Genomic DNA, 15,434 nt, shown 5'->3' with positions numbered 1-15,434 from the left:
ACCTGAAAGAGAGCAAAAAAATGTAGAGGAAGAAAAGAAAAGAAACAATTAAATTTCCTTGATTCTGTAAAATATTTCTAAATATATAATTATAATAATCACAGCTTTAGTTTTCTAGACATTTTTCCATAACCTTCACTAAAGAATAATTATTTCAAAAGTATTAATTAATCTCAGAACTGCCTGACAAGGTAATTAGATGTAATGAGTAAACTAATTAGTGACTGGTCATTCCGCTCCTTTTACAACACACAGACATCATACAGATATTTCAATGACAGATTAAAGATTTGAAAACCTGAAACCTTAACAGCAGTTGTGCTGTAGTTCTCAGTTTTTACCACATGGTGGCGCAGATGAGCTGTGCGTTATTTGCCTGTGTCACCTCATATAAGGTGTGTTCATTATTTAGAACTAAAGAAATCCAACAGTCCGTAGAGCTAAAGCTGTTATTATTACTTCTGTAGGCTATTATTGGGTATGTTAGACTGCAAGTGTGAGTGAATGGGTAATTAACAAGTAATTGATGGCTAAAAGTAGGCTAAAATAGTAGAAATTAAGCACAAATAAAAGGGCACATAATTCACATATTTGGAAACTATATGGGCCCATATTTATTATATTTGCTATTTGTTATTGTTGGCTTTTTTGTATTTAGTTTCTTACCGATCTATCTATCTATCTATCTATCTATCTATCTATTGCAAGAAAGCAGAGTCAGAGTAAAACCATGATTTACCAACATGAAATACATAGGCTATTAAAGTTTCTAAAGAGCGCCATTCTCAACAATTTGAAAACCTGAGCAAATTGTCTTGATTGCTTTTAAAAACATGGGAAGAAGGCAATAAGCAACACAAGAAGAAATTACCCCACCAAAACTACAAGAAATTAGTTAAGAGCTACCTGAAAATTATTCTAAAAACAACAACAAAATCAGTGAAAGAATAATATATATGTCTATTTTCTCTCCCTCTCCCCATCATTTTCACCTTTTATAAATTTCTAGCATTTTGAGGGACACTTCTTGCCTTTTCTCCATGTTTTCGGCAGAAATCAAGCCAATGTGCTCACGTTTCAGAGGTTTAAACGCTTGAGAAAGGCGTCAAAATGCAGCACAAGAAAACTGCTGTCGATCCAGATTTCAAGGGGTTAATAGCCTAATAGGAAAAATGACATGTAGCCTACTAAAATATTGATATTTAGTAATATCCACCACTGTGGCCATCAGAGTAGTTCTCATGTGACTTTAATGTGGCCCCATACTGTTGGTGCGCACCAAAGTGATTAACTGTCCATTAATTGATGTAGTAATTAGCGGCTGTAATGTGGTAATATCTTTATAAGACAAGCCCACGCTTTGATCAGAGTCTGTCTGTATGCTCTCATACATTACCACACAGCAGTCTCTTCAGTGCAGTGTCCTGAGCAGCAGCAGCCTGTAGGCGTGGTGAAGTGAGGAGGGCCATAAATACCGCGGAGCCTCTGTCCGGACGCTCCTTCACTCCGCTCCTCTCACACTGGAACATCCAGGACGCAGCAGCCCTCTGAAATAAAACGAAGAGGTCGCAAACAGGCGGAATTAATTCATAAAAACATAAAGAAAAAAGAAAAAAAAAGCGAAAAAAGAAGGAATACTTAGAACCGCACGGAACAAGTGGAAGGAATATAAACCATCGCATTTGTTTCCTAAAAATCACTGGAAGTTTGGACATCATGAGGATTTTCAGTGTTGTGCTCCTACTGGTTCACGCCTTGGGTGAGTTTCATGCGTGAGATCATTTCTCTCTCTGTTTAGTGATATGTTTATTATACATGTCCTACCTGTGCGACACTGTCGGCTCTGAGCCTCTCCAGCATGGCCGGGCTGTTACATGTCTTGTAAACTTCATAACCTTTAAAGCACCAGTTTTCATGATGCCAGGCTATTCGGGAGCTAATGGGGTCATCTCTCTATTTTAGAGCATGCTTTATGTAACTTGATACATTTATTTTTAACTCATATTCTTGCCTGACATTAGCTAACAGTCTGTCCATGCATGTTGCGTGGGAGACACAGGGAGTAAATGCCAACTTCTATTTGCCTCCTCACTTCATTTCCCTTTCCAAAGTCCACAAATCTTAACTGTCTCTCTGAGAAAAGGCCTGGCTTTCTAGTTCAAGACAGGCCAGTTCCACTGTGCAAAAGTGCTCCTGAGCAAGGCATTCAGCCCCTAAGGACCATGCTCTGTATCTTGTGCATTTCCCAACAAGGATCAGCAAAAGCCAAAAATCCCGCCTGGAGCTTCCTTGTGCACAACATGTTTCAACTTGCCCTCAGAGGGTCCTCCCACCTTGGCACACTAACCTGTGTGCACAGATTGTCCCCTAGAGGAAGAGTTTCTGACGTAATTTGGGGGTCTATCCTGGTAATCAAACGTGCAATTTTAACAATTTTTAACCTTTTCTCTTCTCCAGTGGTGTCCAGACCGTCCAGCGGTGCTGCAGTCGACAGGTATGAGAGCGACCGGCAGCGGCACACAGCTATTTTCAACTTAGATCTGACCAGAAACAGGAGGGTGGAGGAGGAGAGCAGAACCATGAGCGCAACAACAGTGGAGTATGGCCAGGAAGGCGAGGAAGAGGAGGAGTATGGTGATTATTATTATGAAGATGAGGATGAAGATGGCCTGTCCGGAGACTATGAGGAACTGCCACGAGGTAAGACACTTCGTCATTAAAAAAAAAGGTTTATTTTTTTCCTAGCAATAAAAGGCAATAAAGTGTAACTTTTTGGTTCTGTTTATGGTTTAGTTGCCATGGTAAGCAAGCCCAAAGATGCCTCCACCACCCTGGAGGCTGAAAGCACTGAAGGAAAGAGAAGGAGAGGAAAAGGAAGAAAGAGGGGGAAAGGCAAGGGGAAGAAGAGGAATCCTTGCCTGAGGAAGTACAAAGATTTCTGCATTCACGGCACCTGCCAGTACCTGAGGGACCTCCACGCCCCGTCCTGTGTGTAAGTATCAACATCTACGCGCACAACATCTCCACCACTGCAAACCAGTGGAATTATTAAACTCTAAACCGACTTCCTCTCTTCTGTCCGCAGGTGCCACCCGAGCTACTCCGGGGAAAGGTGCGAGTTTTTCACGTTGCCTTTGGAGAAGCCTCAGGAGGGCTACAACCGGACCACAGCTCTGGCGGTGGTGGCGGTGGTGCTTTCGTCCGTCTGCCTCACCATCATAGGCCTTTTATTGTTGCTCAGGTGAGTGAAGTGCACGCAGATTCACTCACAAATACACATCATACTAACACACTTAGATTTTCAAGGGAATTAGCAGAAAATAGTCTTTCTTCCTCAGATTTTTGTATTGATTTTACACCAGTATTGTAGACATTGGGCAAAGGCATATCTAGAATAAACTGGTCTCTGACTCACATACAAGGCAAACAAGAAGAACATAACAAATAAGTAATTAATTTAATAAATAAGACAAAATAGCCTATGTATTTAATTAAATATTTCATTGAAAAATAAGATAAAAAAAATAAAAAAGAGAGGGTGGGGGGGGTATCAAGTTGTCGTCAGGGTGGATGGTAGCCTTGCTAAATATCTCTGTTAAGTGAAAATCAAATCTTTTCAAGTTTGATGTGATTTCGATCTCCTTAAGTCAGCAGAAAATAGTCTGAACAAGCTCCTTTTCTCTTTGTTTATTTCAGGTTTCACAAGAGGGGAGCGTACGATGTAGAGAATGAAGAGAAGGTCAAACTAGGGTTAGCGCCCAGCCACTGAGGAGACAAAGGGAGGTGAGTAGTGAGGAACATACACACTAACAAAAAAAAGATTTTTCTTCCATCTTTGTGGCTTGAATCAAACAAGATTTTTGATCATTGTCTCTTTCTTTGTTTCCTCTTAAGGCAAAGATGTGGAAATTCTACCTCAAAATAGAAAAAGAGAAGTGAACCGCGAGAGGAGGTCCTAGAGGGGAAAAAAGGATCGTACATGAAGAAGGGAACAGAGGTTGTTGTCTGCCTCGACCCCTCTGCTAGACGCTCAGATGTAAAATGGGCAGGTGAACATATTCCTGAAGGCCTCAGAAGAAGTCGGCCCACCTGAAACTGGAATAGTAACGGCTCCGGAAGAGGTTTGACTGGAGATGTGTGACGAGCAGTTAGGCGACGGAAGAAACGAGAAGAAGAAGAAGAAGAAGAAGAAGGAACGTGTCTAGACTCTGCGCTGCTTCTTGACTGTGTGAAAAGAGGTCGTTTCAGACTGAACTGAACAAGATTTTTAACATTTTTTTTCTCAACAGACAGCATTTTGTATTTTCCTGCACAAGGCCATCTTTTTTTTGTGTACAGTAAACGTTATATTTATAATTTTAATTTATTTATTTAAGCTAACTGTATTTATAGAGATTTTAACCACCTTCAACCGTTTTTAAAATAATGATGTTACAGTTGTTTTTATATTTCTTATTGGACGATATTTATTTATGAAACGGAAAAGCAAACAATGCAGAAGCTTCTTGAGATATTACATGAAAAGGGGTATGATGCATCTGATTTCTGGCTTTTATTTTGGCACTCAGATGATCAATAGCACTGTGATTAATCAATTGATCGTTGTATAGATATTTTTAAATTATACAGTTTCACTGAGAGCAGTGCTTTTCAGGGATGTCCTGCTCACACTCACACAGTTACACACATGGAAGCTGCCCAGTACAACCAGTTGGATCTGTCAGCCACTAAGCCTTGCTCGAAGGCACATCAGCGGTGGACTGCTCTTTCACTTCCCCCGCCTTAATGTATCCTGTAAGTTTGGGGATCTTCAGGCCACATTAGTGCCGATACGTTGCACTGGCTATGTATTGATTAAAGGCAACATAGAGACTGTGCACTCAGCGACTGTATTGTTAAGAAACCTTTTAAAAGGGAGTCATATATCAAATGCACTGTAGCAAGAATTTGGTATGAATCATGTTGTCTTACCTTCATTCGAGGAGAAACTCCCTCAGATCTGTGTTAAGCTGTCAAGCAAAAAAAATGTGAATTAAAGTGTTCCACCCTTTCAAATCCTGTCCTGCAGTTTTGAAGTGACTTTATTTATGTGATTTTTTTTCAGAGCAAAATAAAAACAAAAGGACTATCCAAATTTCTGACTCATGTAATTCTTACTTCATTACATCAAACCACTGTGCTCTTAGCATTAGTAGGGGTCTCAAATGTTAAGATCAGTTAAGTAAGGTCAAGTTTATTTTTGCTCTTTGCTTCACTTCCTGAGTCAAGCCCACACATTAGTGGGATATTTTAGAATGGCAGGTGTGGATAATGATAACACTGCTGTGTTCTTTTGGCCCATTCACGAGCTGTTATTATAGTAAAGATAATATTTTTATTTCCCTTGTCTCTGACGTTTGAGCAGCCGCTTTTAAAAAGCACCTGTATCCTGGCTATTAGTGCTGCTATGTTCAGTGGTCAAAAGGCAAATATTTTTTGAGTGCCGTGTAGATATGGAGTCAGAACGCCTTCTTATTTTATGTTTAACCCCTTGAAACCTGGATTGGTTTGGATTGGATTAGACAGTTTCTTTCGTGCTGCATTCAGATGCCTTTGGCAAGTATTTCAACCTTTGAAACCTAAGCAAAAAGGTTTAATTGTCTTCAAAAACATGGGAAAAGACAATGAGCAAATTGCAAAAAAAATGGCAAAAGGTGATGAAAGAACAGCCTGAAAAAAAGAAGACAGGGAGAGAGAAAAAAATGAGAAAGAAAAAAAAGAGAAAATTATTTTTAAAAATGCTAAAAATATATTTATGATTATTAAAATGATGTATTCAAAATAAACAACTCAATATATCACATATTCATTTTTTAAATTTTTAGTACTTTTTTTCAGATAATTTACTTGCTGGTTTTTGTTTTTTACTTTCCGGTTTTCCCCTTTAATTTTCAGGTAATTGTCTTGTTTTTACTAATTTGTTGCTAATTATTATGCTCAGATTTCAGAGGGATAAATCTGGTTATCTGGATAGGTCATGCAGTGAGTAATCACTATTTGTCCAATTTTACAGTTAAACACTGATTGTTTGTATTTAAATGAGTGTTTCCCAAAGGTCTCCCTCCTAGGACCAAATGTAAAAGAAGACATTATCAGTTTCATGTGTTGACACCAGCATCAGCAGACTCACTAACAGATCAATCATAATGACTGCGGTCAGCACTCACTTACCGCTGCGTGTACGTATGCTGAGCCGCTGGGAACAGATGTGCGGCGTGCAGGCCTTGGAACACCTGATGTTCAGCCACAACACATCGTGCCACAGCACCACACCATTACTCACACAACCAACAGATGTCATGTTCAAAGACACACCACCAAGTCTAACATCTGAGACCTCAACCAGCCCTGAATGCCACAGAGTTCAGAGAGACCGCATACGGCAAATACTAGCAGGATGCAACAATGCTGTCATGTATGCCGCACGCAGGTTTAATGGGGGTAAGGAAAGTCAAAAGACCCAGCTGGACTCAAAGGCAGGCTGAGACTCAGCCAAATGTTAGTCACCCCTTGAAGTCACCTCCTACACGGATGTTGTTACACCGACACTGCGTATGTGTGTGTGGGAATGTGTTGGAGTAATGCCTCTGTGCCGAGTCTGTGTGGGTTAGAGGGGTTAACCGAACCATTACAAGCAAAAATCCACAGCAAAACACAAGTGTTTACATGTTTGCTATGGGATCGTTTTCAACACTGTTTGTGGGTTTGATTCCCATACTGTCTATATATACTGAATAAACAAGACACTGTAGGACTGTATGTTCACACCGGGGGGATGGTAGTTAAAGACAGATGTTCAGCTGAACCATAAGGGTGTGGTACCTGATTCAGGACGCAGCACTCCTCATACCATTTGTTGAGCAACTCAAAAATAGCAGAAGAAGAAGAAGAAGAAAAAAAATTCCACGCACATATGCTCATTTTGCACTTTTAGTAGATGAACTCACTGCATCACAGATACGTCAGATTATTAAAAAAAAGCCTTTCCACCTGAAGCGAGCAGATTTGCAAATATAAAACCACAAAAAAACCCACATAATTCATGCACATACATAGAAATCTAAAAACGCAGAATATGGTAGTGTAGAACTATACATTTCGTCACTGTCCAATGAGAGCTATGTATCTTCAAATTTAGTTATTTCTTCTGCAACCCCCACCCCCAAGTTTAAAAAAAAGATCTTCAATATATGTGTTGTATTTATTACAAACAAGAACAAGAGCTAATGCAAATAAGCACAAATAAACAACTTGGCTAAAAAAAACCCCAATAATTTTAATTGAGTAAATTAGGCATTCTAGGCAGCGATCTGTATTATCTACAGGAAGACCCACACTTCTGTAACACTGTCCACTTCACAATGGACAAACAAAAATGATCAAAATCAACCTAGCATAAATCAACCTAGCATTCCTGTTCTTCCTATTCTTTCCTGTCGAAACTTGTTGCCTGTGTTACCGACAATGCCCCCCCCCCCGCTGGCAGCGATTAGGCTGTTATGCTGGTAGTTACAAAGCTTTGCTAACCTCTCTTCTTTTCAAACACCTTCATGTTTTTTTCTTCATTTTCAAGCTTGTAGTTTTTTCAGCCACAGTGGATGTTGACTTCAGTGACATCACTTCAGGTTATTTATCAGCTATTACACAACTGTTTTTCATGAATGCAGTAGTGCTCTCCAATAAGAGCCCCCTCCCCCTTTTTTTTTTATTAACTCATGAAAAGTTGCTATTTGGGAGCTTTTTGGGGGACAACAAATAGAGACTATGCTGATGACTACAGTTTCTTGGTTACAAATAAACAGAGTGACTTTTCCATCCTGTATTTGTCATGATTTCAAACACAGCAGAAATGAACATGTAGTATGTGTATTTCCAAAAGCCCACACATGTGTACGTGTGTTTGTATGTGTGACAGGGGCTAGTCATTTACAGTAGTGGAGCCACCTAATCCCGGCCTCTCAATGTCAAGTAGCAGAGCACACAGAAATAGTGCCGTGCAGTCATGCTCACATAGCTGCTATTCCCGGGGCTGATGGCCACCAAAGAGCCAGAATGCTCAGAGAGAAGGGAGTTCGCTGCGTTCTCTTTCTCAGTGGACCACAGCCAGGAAATAATGTCCAGCATGGTAGCCCTTCATCAGGCATCAGCGCTGCACCACTCCTGAATTTTCCTTGTAGGGTCACAGTGATGTCCTCGCCTCCTGAGTGTTCTTGAATGTTCCTGGAGAGCTTCACAGAGGATATTTTCACAACTCAGGAGGCATTTCCTTGCGGGTTGGCCAAAATACAGTGGAAGTGGCAGATTTCATTGTGTGTGACACTCCATGAGAATTGCCGGCGTGCCAAGATTGCTATTGTTTTTGATACTTTTTTTTGGCAGCAGTTGTTAATATCAAGGTGTGCTCATCTAAGCTCATTTCTCTGTAGGCGCCTTTGTTTGTAACATGAGAGACTTTTACAGACACACAAAAATGTTCCCAACTCATCATTACACATAATAGGTATTGGTTATGGCAGTAAACCATTTTGATTTATAGGGATCATTTTTGAAGATGTAATTTTAGGAAATAAAGTGTACATTGCATATGTTGGACTTTTTTGCCACATGCTGACCACCAGATTAAAGCAGCAGTGTGTAGAATTTAGTGGCGATGAGCAGTGAGGACTGCAGGTTGTAACCAGCTGAAAATTCTCCCATGTGCCAACCGTGAACTCCCGGTAAGGCTTCCTTCAGTGTTCATTGTTTCAGAGCTTTTTACTAACGCACCATGTGATTTAAACCGGTAAAAACACTGAAACCAGTTTCATGTAAGACTCTATTTTTCAACGCTGATAGGCTCATCAACTACAGTGGCGGACATGAAAATACAAAAATGCGATTGGCCTTATCTAGAGCCAGTGTTTGGTTTATCTGTCCGGGGCGACTACAGAAACAGCATGGTGGACTCTGTGGACAAGGACCCGCTCCCTGTGTAGATTTAAACGGCTCATTCTATACTACCAAACACATGACAAGTTTTGTTACATGATCTTTCTGCCAATATATCCCCCTTAATTCTTCACACTGGACCTTTAAAGCCTTCACTTTGCTAATTACGGATACGGTATCAGTGCAGCATATGGGTTTACTGATAATGATAAGCAGTCAACTAATATTTCTCTCCAAAGTTTTTTTATGAAAATACCCAAATCCATTAGCAAAGTAAACCACTCAGTTGTCTTGATACATTGCCAAATAGACTTGAGTAATCAAATGCTCTAGTGGTTGTATTGGATTGAATCAGCATGAGGAGGGTGAGTTTGTTGTGAAAGGTGCTTCCTGCCCCGCTGAGAGGCAACAATGGGTAGTTTCCACGCTGATATGGAAGTGCGCACGCCAGCAGTTGGAAATATAATTATTCTCTGACCGGATATCATCAACAGGAACACATTATTACCTGTAATTAATGAGTATGTGCGTGTCATTAGTCTGCAATTTGATACTCCAGCAAAATAAAATGTGTTTGCACAATGCTAGAAAAAACAAATAGCCCGAACTACTTCTTTACAGTCGAAATGAAGAACCAGAGCAGCCTCAGTGTGCCACTCAGGCCTGATTGATGAGGTGATAACAACGACATGGTCTTTGTCGCATGACAAAAAGAGGCTGTGTGTGTGTTGTACAGTCAGTGACGTCCCGTTTACACGGCGAGGACAGCCAAAGAAGAGGAGGACGGGTGGAGGATGACAGGAATGAAGAGAAGGAGTGAGAGATAAGGTCAACGTGGTAACATGAGAGGGGGAGCAAGAGACGAGGAGAAATCGACAATGGGTCAAGGTGAGAACTTCTTCTTTAGAGGGTGCAGACTTGTCTTCGCCTGGATGTGGATAAAAAAGATTAGAGCGGCGTCACTCTGTCACCGCCTATTATAGCTCTCACTCTTCCTTCTCTGGTCTTTTACTTTGATTTACCCTTCAGGTCCTGTGAATTACCGTCTTTAATCTTTATTCCTGTCCTTCTTACATCCCTATTCCCTCCTCCGCTTCCACATCCTTTTCCTGTGTCCATTTTCTTCCTCTTCCTTTAAGTCTAAAACTGACACGTGCTCAGAGGCAGTCTAACTGTTAGGGCCTGAGGCCTGCAAATGGAAAAAATATTAAGTAATGAAAGCTAATTTATCATTAATTTGGAACACATTTACTTACTGACCAACACCCCTCATTTGTTAGATTAAAAACTTGTCATTCTTGAGTCATACCCACTCCCTCTACTACTTCATCAGCTCTTAACCTCAACATTTTTTAAACCACAGCAGCAAAAGCTACAAGGAAAATAAGACGAAATACTGCTAGTAAAATTACCTCTGCCTCAGAGGACTGTCAGTAACACCGAACTGTATCTTATCAGTTAACCTACATCTGTAGCCAGAATGTGGAGTCACTTCATGTAAGTAAAAGTTTGCCATTTTGGGAAAAGACAGTGTGGAAGCAGAGCCTTTCACCTGTGTTATTTTATATTTAGCAGTTGAACTTTTTTGGCATCATGTGCCACTAAGCATAGGAAATACAGGTGACCCCGCCTCCAACACTGTATACAGTTGTTATGTCTTTATACATCAAATTCTGATTGTGAAACGAGTCATTTTGCAGAGGCTGAAATATATTCATGTCTCTTTTGCAATGTAAGTCTATGGGTAAAAGTCTTTTTGGGCCACAGGCCATCATGTGACGGATGTAACAGTCTTTGGCCACTACGGAAATTGGCTTCAAAGTGCAGCATACTCCTAGGCGGCCTGACTTAAAAGCATTACTAAAAGCATTTGTTTCCAAGTGTTCCTTAATGGAAACAACAAACACAATACATGGAAACATTCAAATCGATGGAAATAAACCCCTGTCTTAAAGTTGAATCATTAACACTACCCAAAAAATCCTCTTTAACTTTTGTCATAAAAATGGCCCTTGTTTGGCTTTGTTCAACATGCAGGGGCATGTTGTTCCACAAGGAGATGTCAGAATATCAAGAATATCCAAGTATTTCTTTAAAGCCACAGTAAAATCCCCCAGATTTCAGTTGTGGGTCACTGTGGAGACTTTGGGACTTTGGTTAGAGAATGGAACAGGGTTTAATAATTCAGAGTTGCAGAATTACTCTCAAAATGACTCAGCGGCGGCTGGGGGGGCTTTGAGACAGAAGTCAATTGTGATTTAACCCTTTGAACCTGGAGGGACATCACTTTTCCTGGGCTGCTTTCAGATGCCCAGAAGCATATAAATTTGAGCCGTGAGCATATTGGTGCGATTTCTTTCAAAAACATGGGGAAAGGGCAATGAGCAACTTGGTAATAAATGTTTAACATATTGTGAAAAATGATCATAATTGCATATTTAAAATTATGTTAAAAGTTATTATTATTATTAGTATTATTTTTGAGGGTTATTTCTTCTTTTGCTGCTCATTGCCTCTCATGCTTTTGAAAGAAATCAAACCAATTTGCTTCGGTTTCAAGGATTTAATATTGTGTACGGCATGTCTTTTATGCGCATGCATAATCCACTGTGATCTGCTTCGGTGTGGTTTAGCAGATTGAATCCTGTGTGGCAAAGGCATACAACCGTAACGTATAAAATGTGAATACACTGAATGGCTTTTCCTGAAAATATGCCAAATGCTAGTAATTAAAATCTTAAAGATTTTGAATTAAAGGAAAGATTTAATTCAAAATGGCCAGGTTCATTATTTGCTTTGACCCCCAAATAATAAAGTCTGGCCCTGCTCCACACTGCTGCTGTCTGTGTCAGCGGTGTTGAAAAAGCAGCTCAGCTCAGTGCTGTCCTTCTCCACTCGCTCCGATGCCAGCAGGAGTTGGGCAGGGATACCAGCAGATTCCCCGCTGCTGATGTCACCCTGCTGGACAGACACTTGTTATGTATCATGGTCACACTATTAAATTCTCACTGAGGTCTATTTAGGCCCCAAGGAGGCTGATGGTGGAATCACATTACTTACTGGGTAAGAGGAGAAGAGAGGGTGAGAGACAGACAGAGAGAGAGAGAGAGAGAGAGAGAGAGGGTGAGAGACAGAGAGAGAGAGATGTTGGATTAGGATGGGATGAGTAAAAGAGGCAGGAGAAAGGAAGGAAGAGAAGAAGAGAGGGGCAGAGAAAAAGAAAGGAAAGAAACTGGATGTAATTGTCCGTTCCCCTAATCACCATCACCACTACCGCACACACATAAGCTAAAAAAATATCACACAAACAACAGCATGCCAGCAAACAGACAGGAAGACTGGATGACTGCATGCTTGACTCATCTGTTTTCTCTACCCCCTGACAGTATGCCTTGCAGTTCTCTGAAATTAAAAAAAAAAACTCCTCCCATATCCGCCCAGTGTGCGTGTGCGTGTGTGCAGAAGCAGGCATCTAATGGTGGTTTTAGAGGATCAGTCCAACGCGTGCTGGCCAGTTGAGCTGGCTGACAACTTATGACAAAGGAGAGGCGGACGGATGTCAGAGCAGACGGCAGCAAGCTCCGGTTACCGCAAGGAGTGGGCTCCAGGCATTCTTCTTCACTGTGTTTCCTTTGTGGTCGAACACCTCACCCCCCCACCCCTCACCCTCAAGGCAAACACTTAAATCTTCATTGTTTCAGTTTGAACCTGAAGAGATTGTTGGGAAAGAGATGAGGGATTTCCCTCGTGGAGAAACACCTATGCGTACCTGAGATATGTGTATTTGATATACAGGCAGGGGAGGAATGCTTCCATCCAACAACAATGGCATGTTCTTATTCCCATAAATGTATCAGATGTCATCACAGAACAGTAATTTGACTATTTGTTAATACAGTCCTAAATAATCAGTTCAAAAGACAAATCTAGGAATGCTGTAATGCAATAAGAAGACTTTGTGATGGTTAAATGGGCTTAGAGGTGATCAAGGCTGCCTATGTCTGAATCCTGACTCTTTCCAAGTGCGCATGTTTGTCCCTGCATACAGGTTTCCATTAAGTTTTCATTTTGTAGTTTGAACCTTTGAAACCTGAGCAAAATTACTTGATTTCTAAAACATGAGAAGAAGGCAATGAGTGACAACAGGAGAAATTACCCCAAAATTAGCAATACATTTGTAAAAATTACCTGAAATTTTGAAAAATAAAAAAATGAAGTAAAAAACAAAATCAAGGAAATGACCTGTGAAGAGTGCTTAAAAGATTATAATACTTATTTTATGTAATTTCAAATATGTAATTATCATAATTACAATAAAGTTTTTCCCTAGCTTTTTTCCTTTTTCCCAAGCTTTTAAAATCTAATTTTCTAATCTACCAATTCCTTGCAATAAGTGGAAAATCTTAACCAAGTTGCTCTTTGCCTTGTTTTTAATTTTTTTTGAAAGAAATTGCACCAATTTGCTTATGGTTCAAAGGTTTTAGTATTTGTGAATGACATCTCAAAGCAGCACAAGAACGGCGATATTTCTCTAGTTTCAAAGGGTTAAAGACATAAAGCTAAGCAAGCTATTCTCTAAGTACACCTACAAAAAGTAATGCACCAGAATGTGTATACAACACATGTAATCAGGTTTCAATCATGCGACCAATGCATGCAATCAGGAGTAGTAAGGAATTATGAGCAAAGGTCAGGGTAAGGAGTTGAGTTGGGGTGGTGGATGGGTTAAACAAACAAAGGACTTTTCCCCAGGAGACTGTTGTTTGTGTCTTTTGTGAAACCAAATGAACTCTGAGTTATTTTAAGGTATGTCGTCACCATGTTTATTTTCCTACACCTCAGCAACTTTTCTTGCCTAAACCTAACCTATGGAACTTAATGTTAAGTACGTTACTTTATGTTAAATGTGTAATATGACAACACCCAACCATGTCTCTTTTCCTGCACCTAAACCTACATAACATTACAATAACTACACAACGTGAGAATGACATTCATGGGGCGCTAATTTGTTAGATATCATATGAACCATTGTATGAGGACTACATCACTGAGTCCAGCTCGCACAAAAAAACTCTGAGGCTGTGAGGCTCAGCACTGCTTAAAGCTAAATGCTTAATGTTGAAGGTCCAGTGCTTTGGGTTGGTGGTTTGGTCCAACTACCAGACACAGGTCGTCAGTATTTGACTACCTGGGAATGACACTCACCAATAATCTTTCTACAGAACTGCACTCTGAACAGTTTAATGTGAACATGCTCACAGGGACGATACCTGCATTCAGCAGGTAAAATGTTCACCTTGTTCACCACTTAGTTTAGTCATTTTGTCCTAATGTTTGCTTATTAGTACTTAAAACAGAATGCAATAAAGGCCTTTTTATCACCAGTTCTGTAGGTATTTGGTCATATTGAAAAAATAATAATTACTAAGCATAACAAAAATACCTGTTACAATTTGTCCTGAGGGGGGCATGAATGTCTGGTCTATATATTATATGGATGATGCATGTCCACTTTCTCGCACTGTACAAAAAGGAAGCCATAAAGCTGCCATCTTGCCCTGGTGACCTTATTTGGAGTCTGAACACTAGTGATCTGAATTTGGAGACATGGTATCGAGCTCTGGCCTATACACCTGTCCGACTCAGAATTACCTAAAACGACAGGAAACCATTTTTTGGTAAAAAAAAAAAAAAAATTCATGACATGTACTTTGAGTTTTCAGTTTGACTCATGTCCAATCCGCCAACATGGCGGGGCGGGGTTTATGACCTGTACTGCAGCCAATAACCAGGGGCTGATCAAGATGTTTTGGCTTCACTTTTGTGGAGCTGTCATGCTGTCCATCTTTATATTCAGTCACTGGTCTGCCAAATGTCATGGAAATCCACCCAGCAGTTTCCAGGACATTTCACCAAAAACCTCAAATGCCAACCTATTTCAGTCTAAACCAAAATGGTGGACTGACTGACCATGCCATGCCGCTAATGTTTGAATACCTTGGAGTGTCTACATCTATAGCCCTTTGATAGTCTAGCAAGGTGTGCAGTGTGTCACCCTGCCTTCTGCTCAGTGTATGATGTTAAACCCATGACCAGGAACTGGAAAACTGAAAGCAAGTGGAGGAATGATTTTCCCTCTTTTGAATTTCTTCATTCATCTGCCTCATCTCTTTGACTCCTCAACAAATTTACATTCCCCCCCATGAGGCCGCCTAAGCAGCCCACAGGCTGTTAGCAGGGTCTGTGACCTCAGTGAGATTTTCCCCATCTGCTGCTCTCCGTCTGTCCGTCCACCCACTGTTACTCTGTGTGTTCCCTCTCTCCTGCCGCAGCCTCGAGACAGTGTGGGAGCTGTTCAGAGAGCAGGAATGCAGAGGGAGCGTTTGGAGCTCAGCTGCTGGAGGAGCAATGAGGGAGGAGAGGAAGGCAGGAGAGGGGGATTTTTCCTTGGATGAGGTCATGGA

At 40.6% G+C, this 15,434-nt stretch overlaps 1 protein-coding gene across 2 annotated transcripts; it reads left to right on the top strand.

Annotated features, from left to right (window-relative positions):
- Positions 1 to 1,486: 1,486 nt before the first annotated feature.
- hbegfa (heparin-binding EGF-like growth factor a) lies at positions 1,487 to 5,134 on the top strand. Of its 2 annotated transcripts, XM_042493328.1 has the most exons (6): positions 1,488 to 1,759; positions 2,458 to 2,700; positions 2,794 to 2,992; positions 3,086 to 3,241; positions 3,697 to 3,783; positions 3,895 to 5,134. In XM_042493328.1, exons 1-5 carry the CDS (start codon positions 1,717 to 1,719, stop codon positions 3,767 to 3,769), a joined length of 714 nt encoding a protein of 237 aa, XP_042349262.1. In that variant the 5' UTR covers positions 1,488 to 1,716; the 3' UTR covers positions 3,770 to 3,783; positions 3,895 to 5,134. The 2 variants fall into 2 exon arrangements, with proteins under 2 accessions (XP_042349263.1, XP_042349262.1); XM_042493329.1 differs by lacking the exon at positions 3,697 to 3,783 and having other exon boundaries at positions 1,487 to 1,759.
- Positions 5,135 to 15,434: the final 10,300 nt, after the last annotated feature.

This window comes from Plectropomus leopardus, chromosome 9 (assembly GCF_008729295.1).
Source record: "Plectropomus leopardus isolate mb chromosome 9, YSFRI_Pleo_2.0, whole genome shotgun sequence".
NCBI lineage: Eukaryota > Metazoa > Chordata > Actinopteri > Perciformes > Serranidae > Plectropomus > Plectropomus leopardus.
This window is presented reverse-complemented; position numbering and strand designations above follow the sequence as displayed.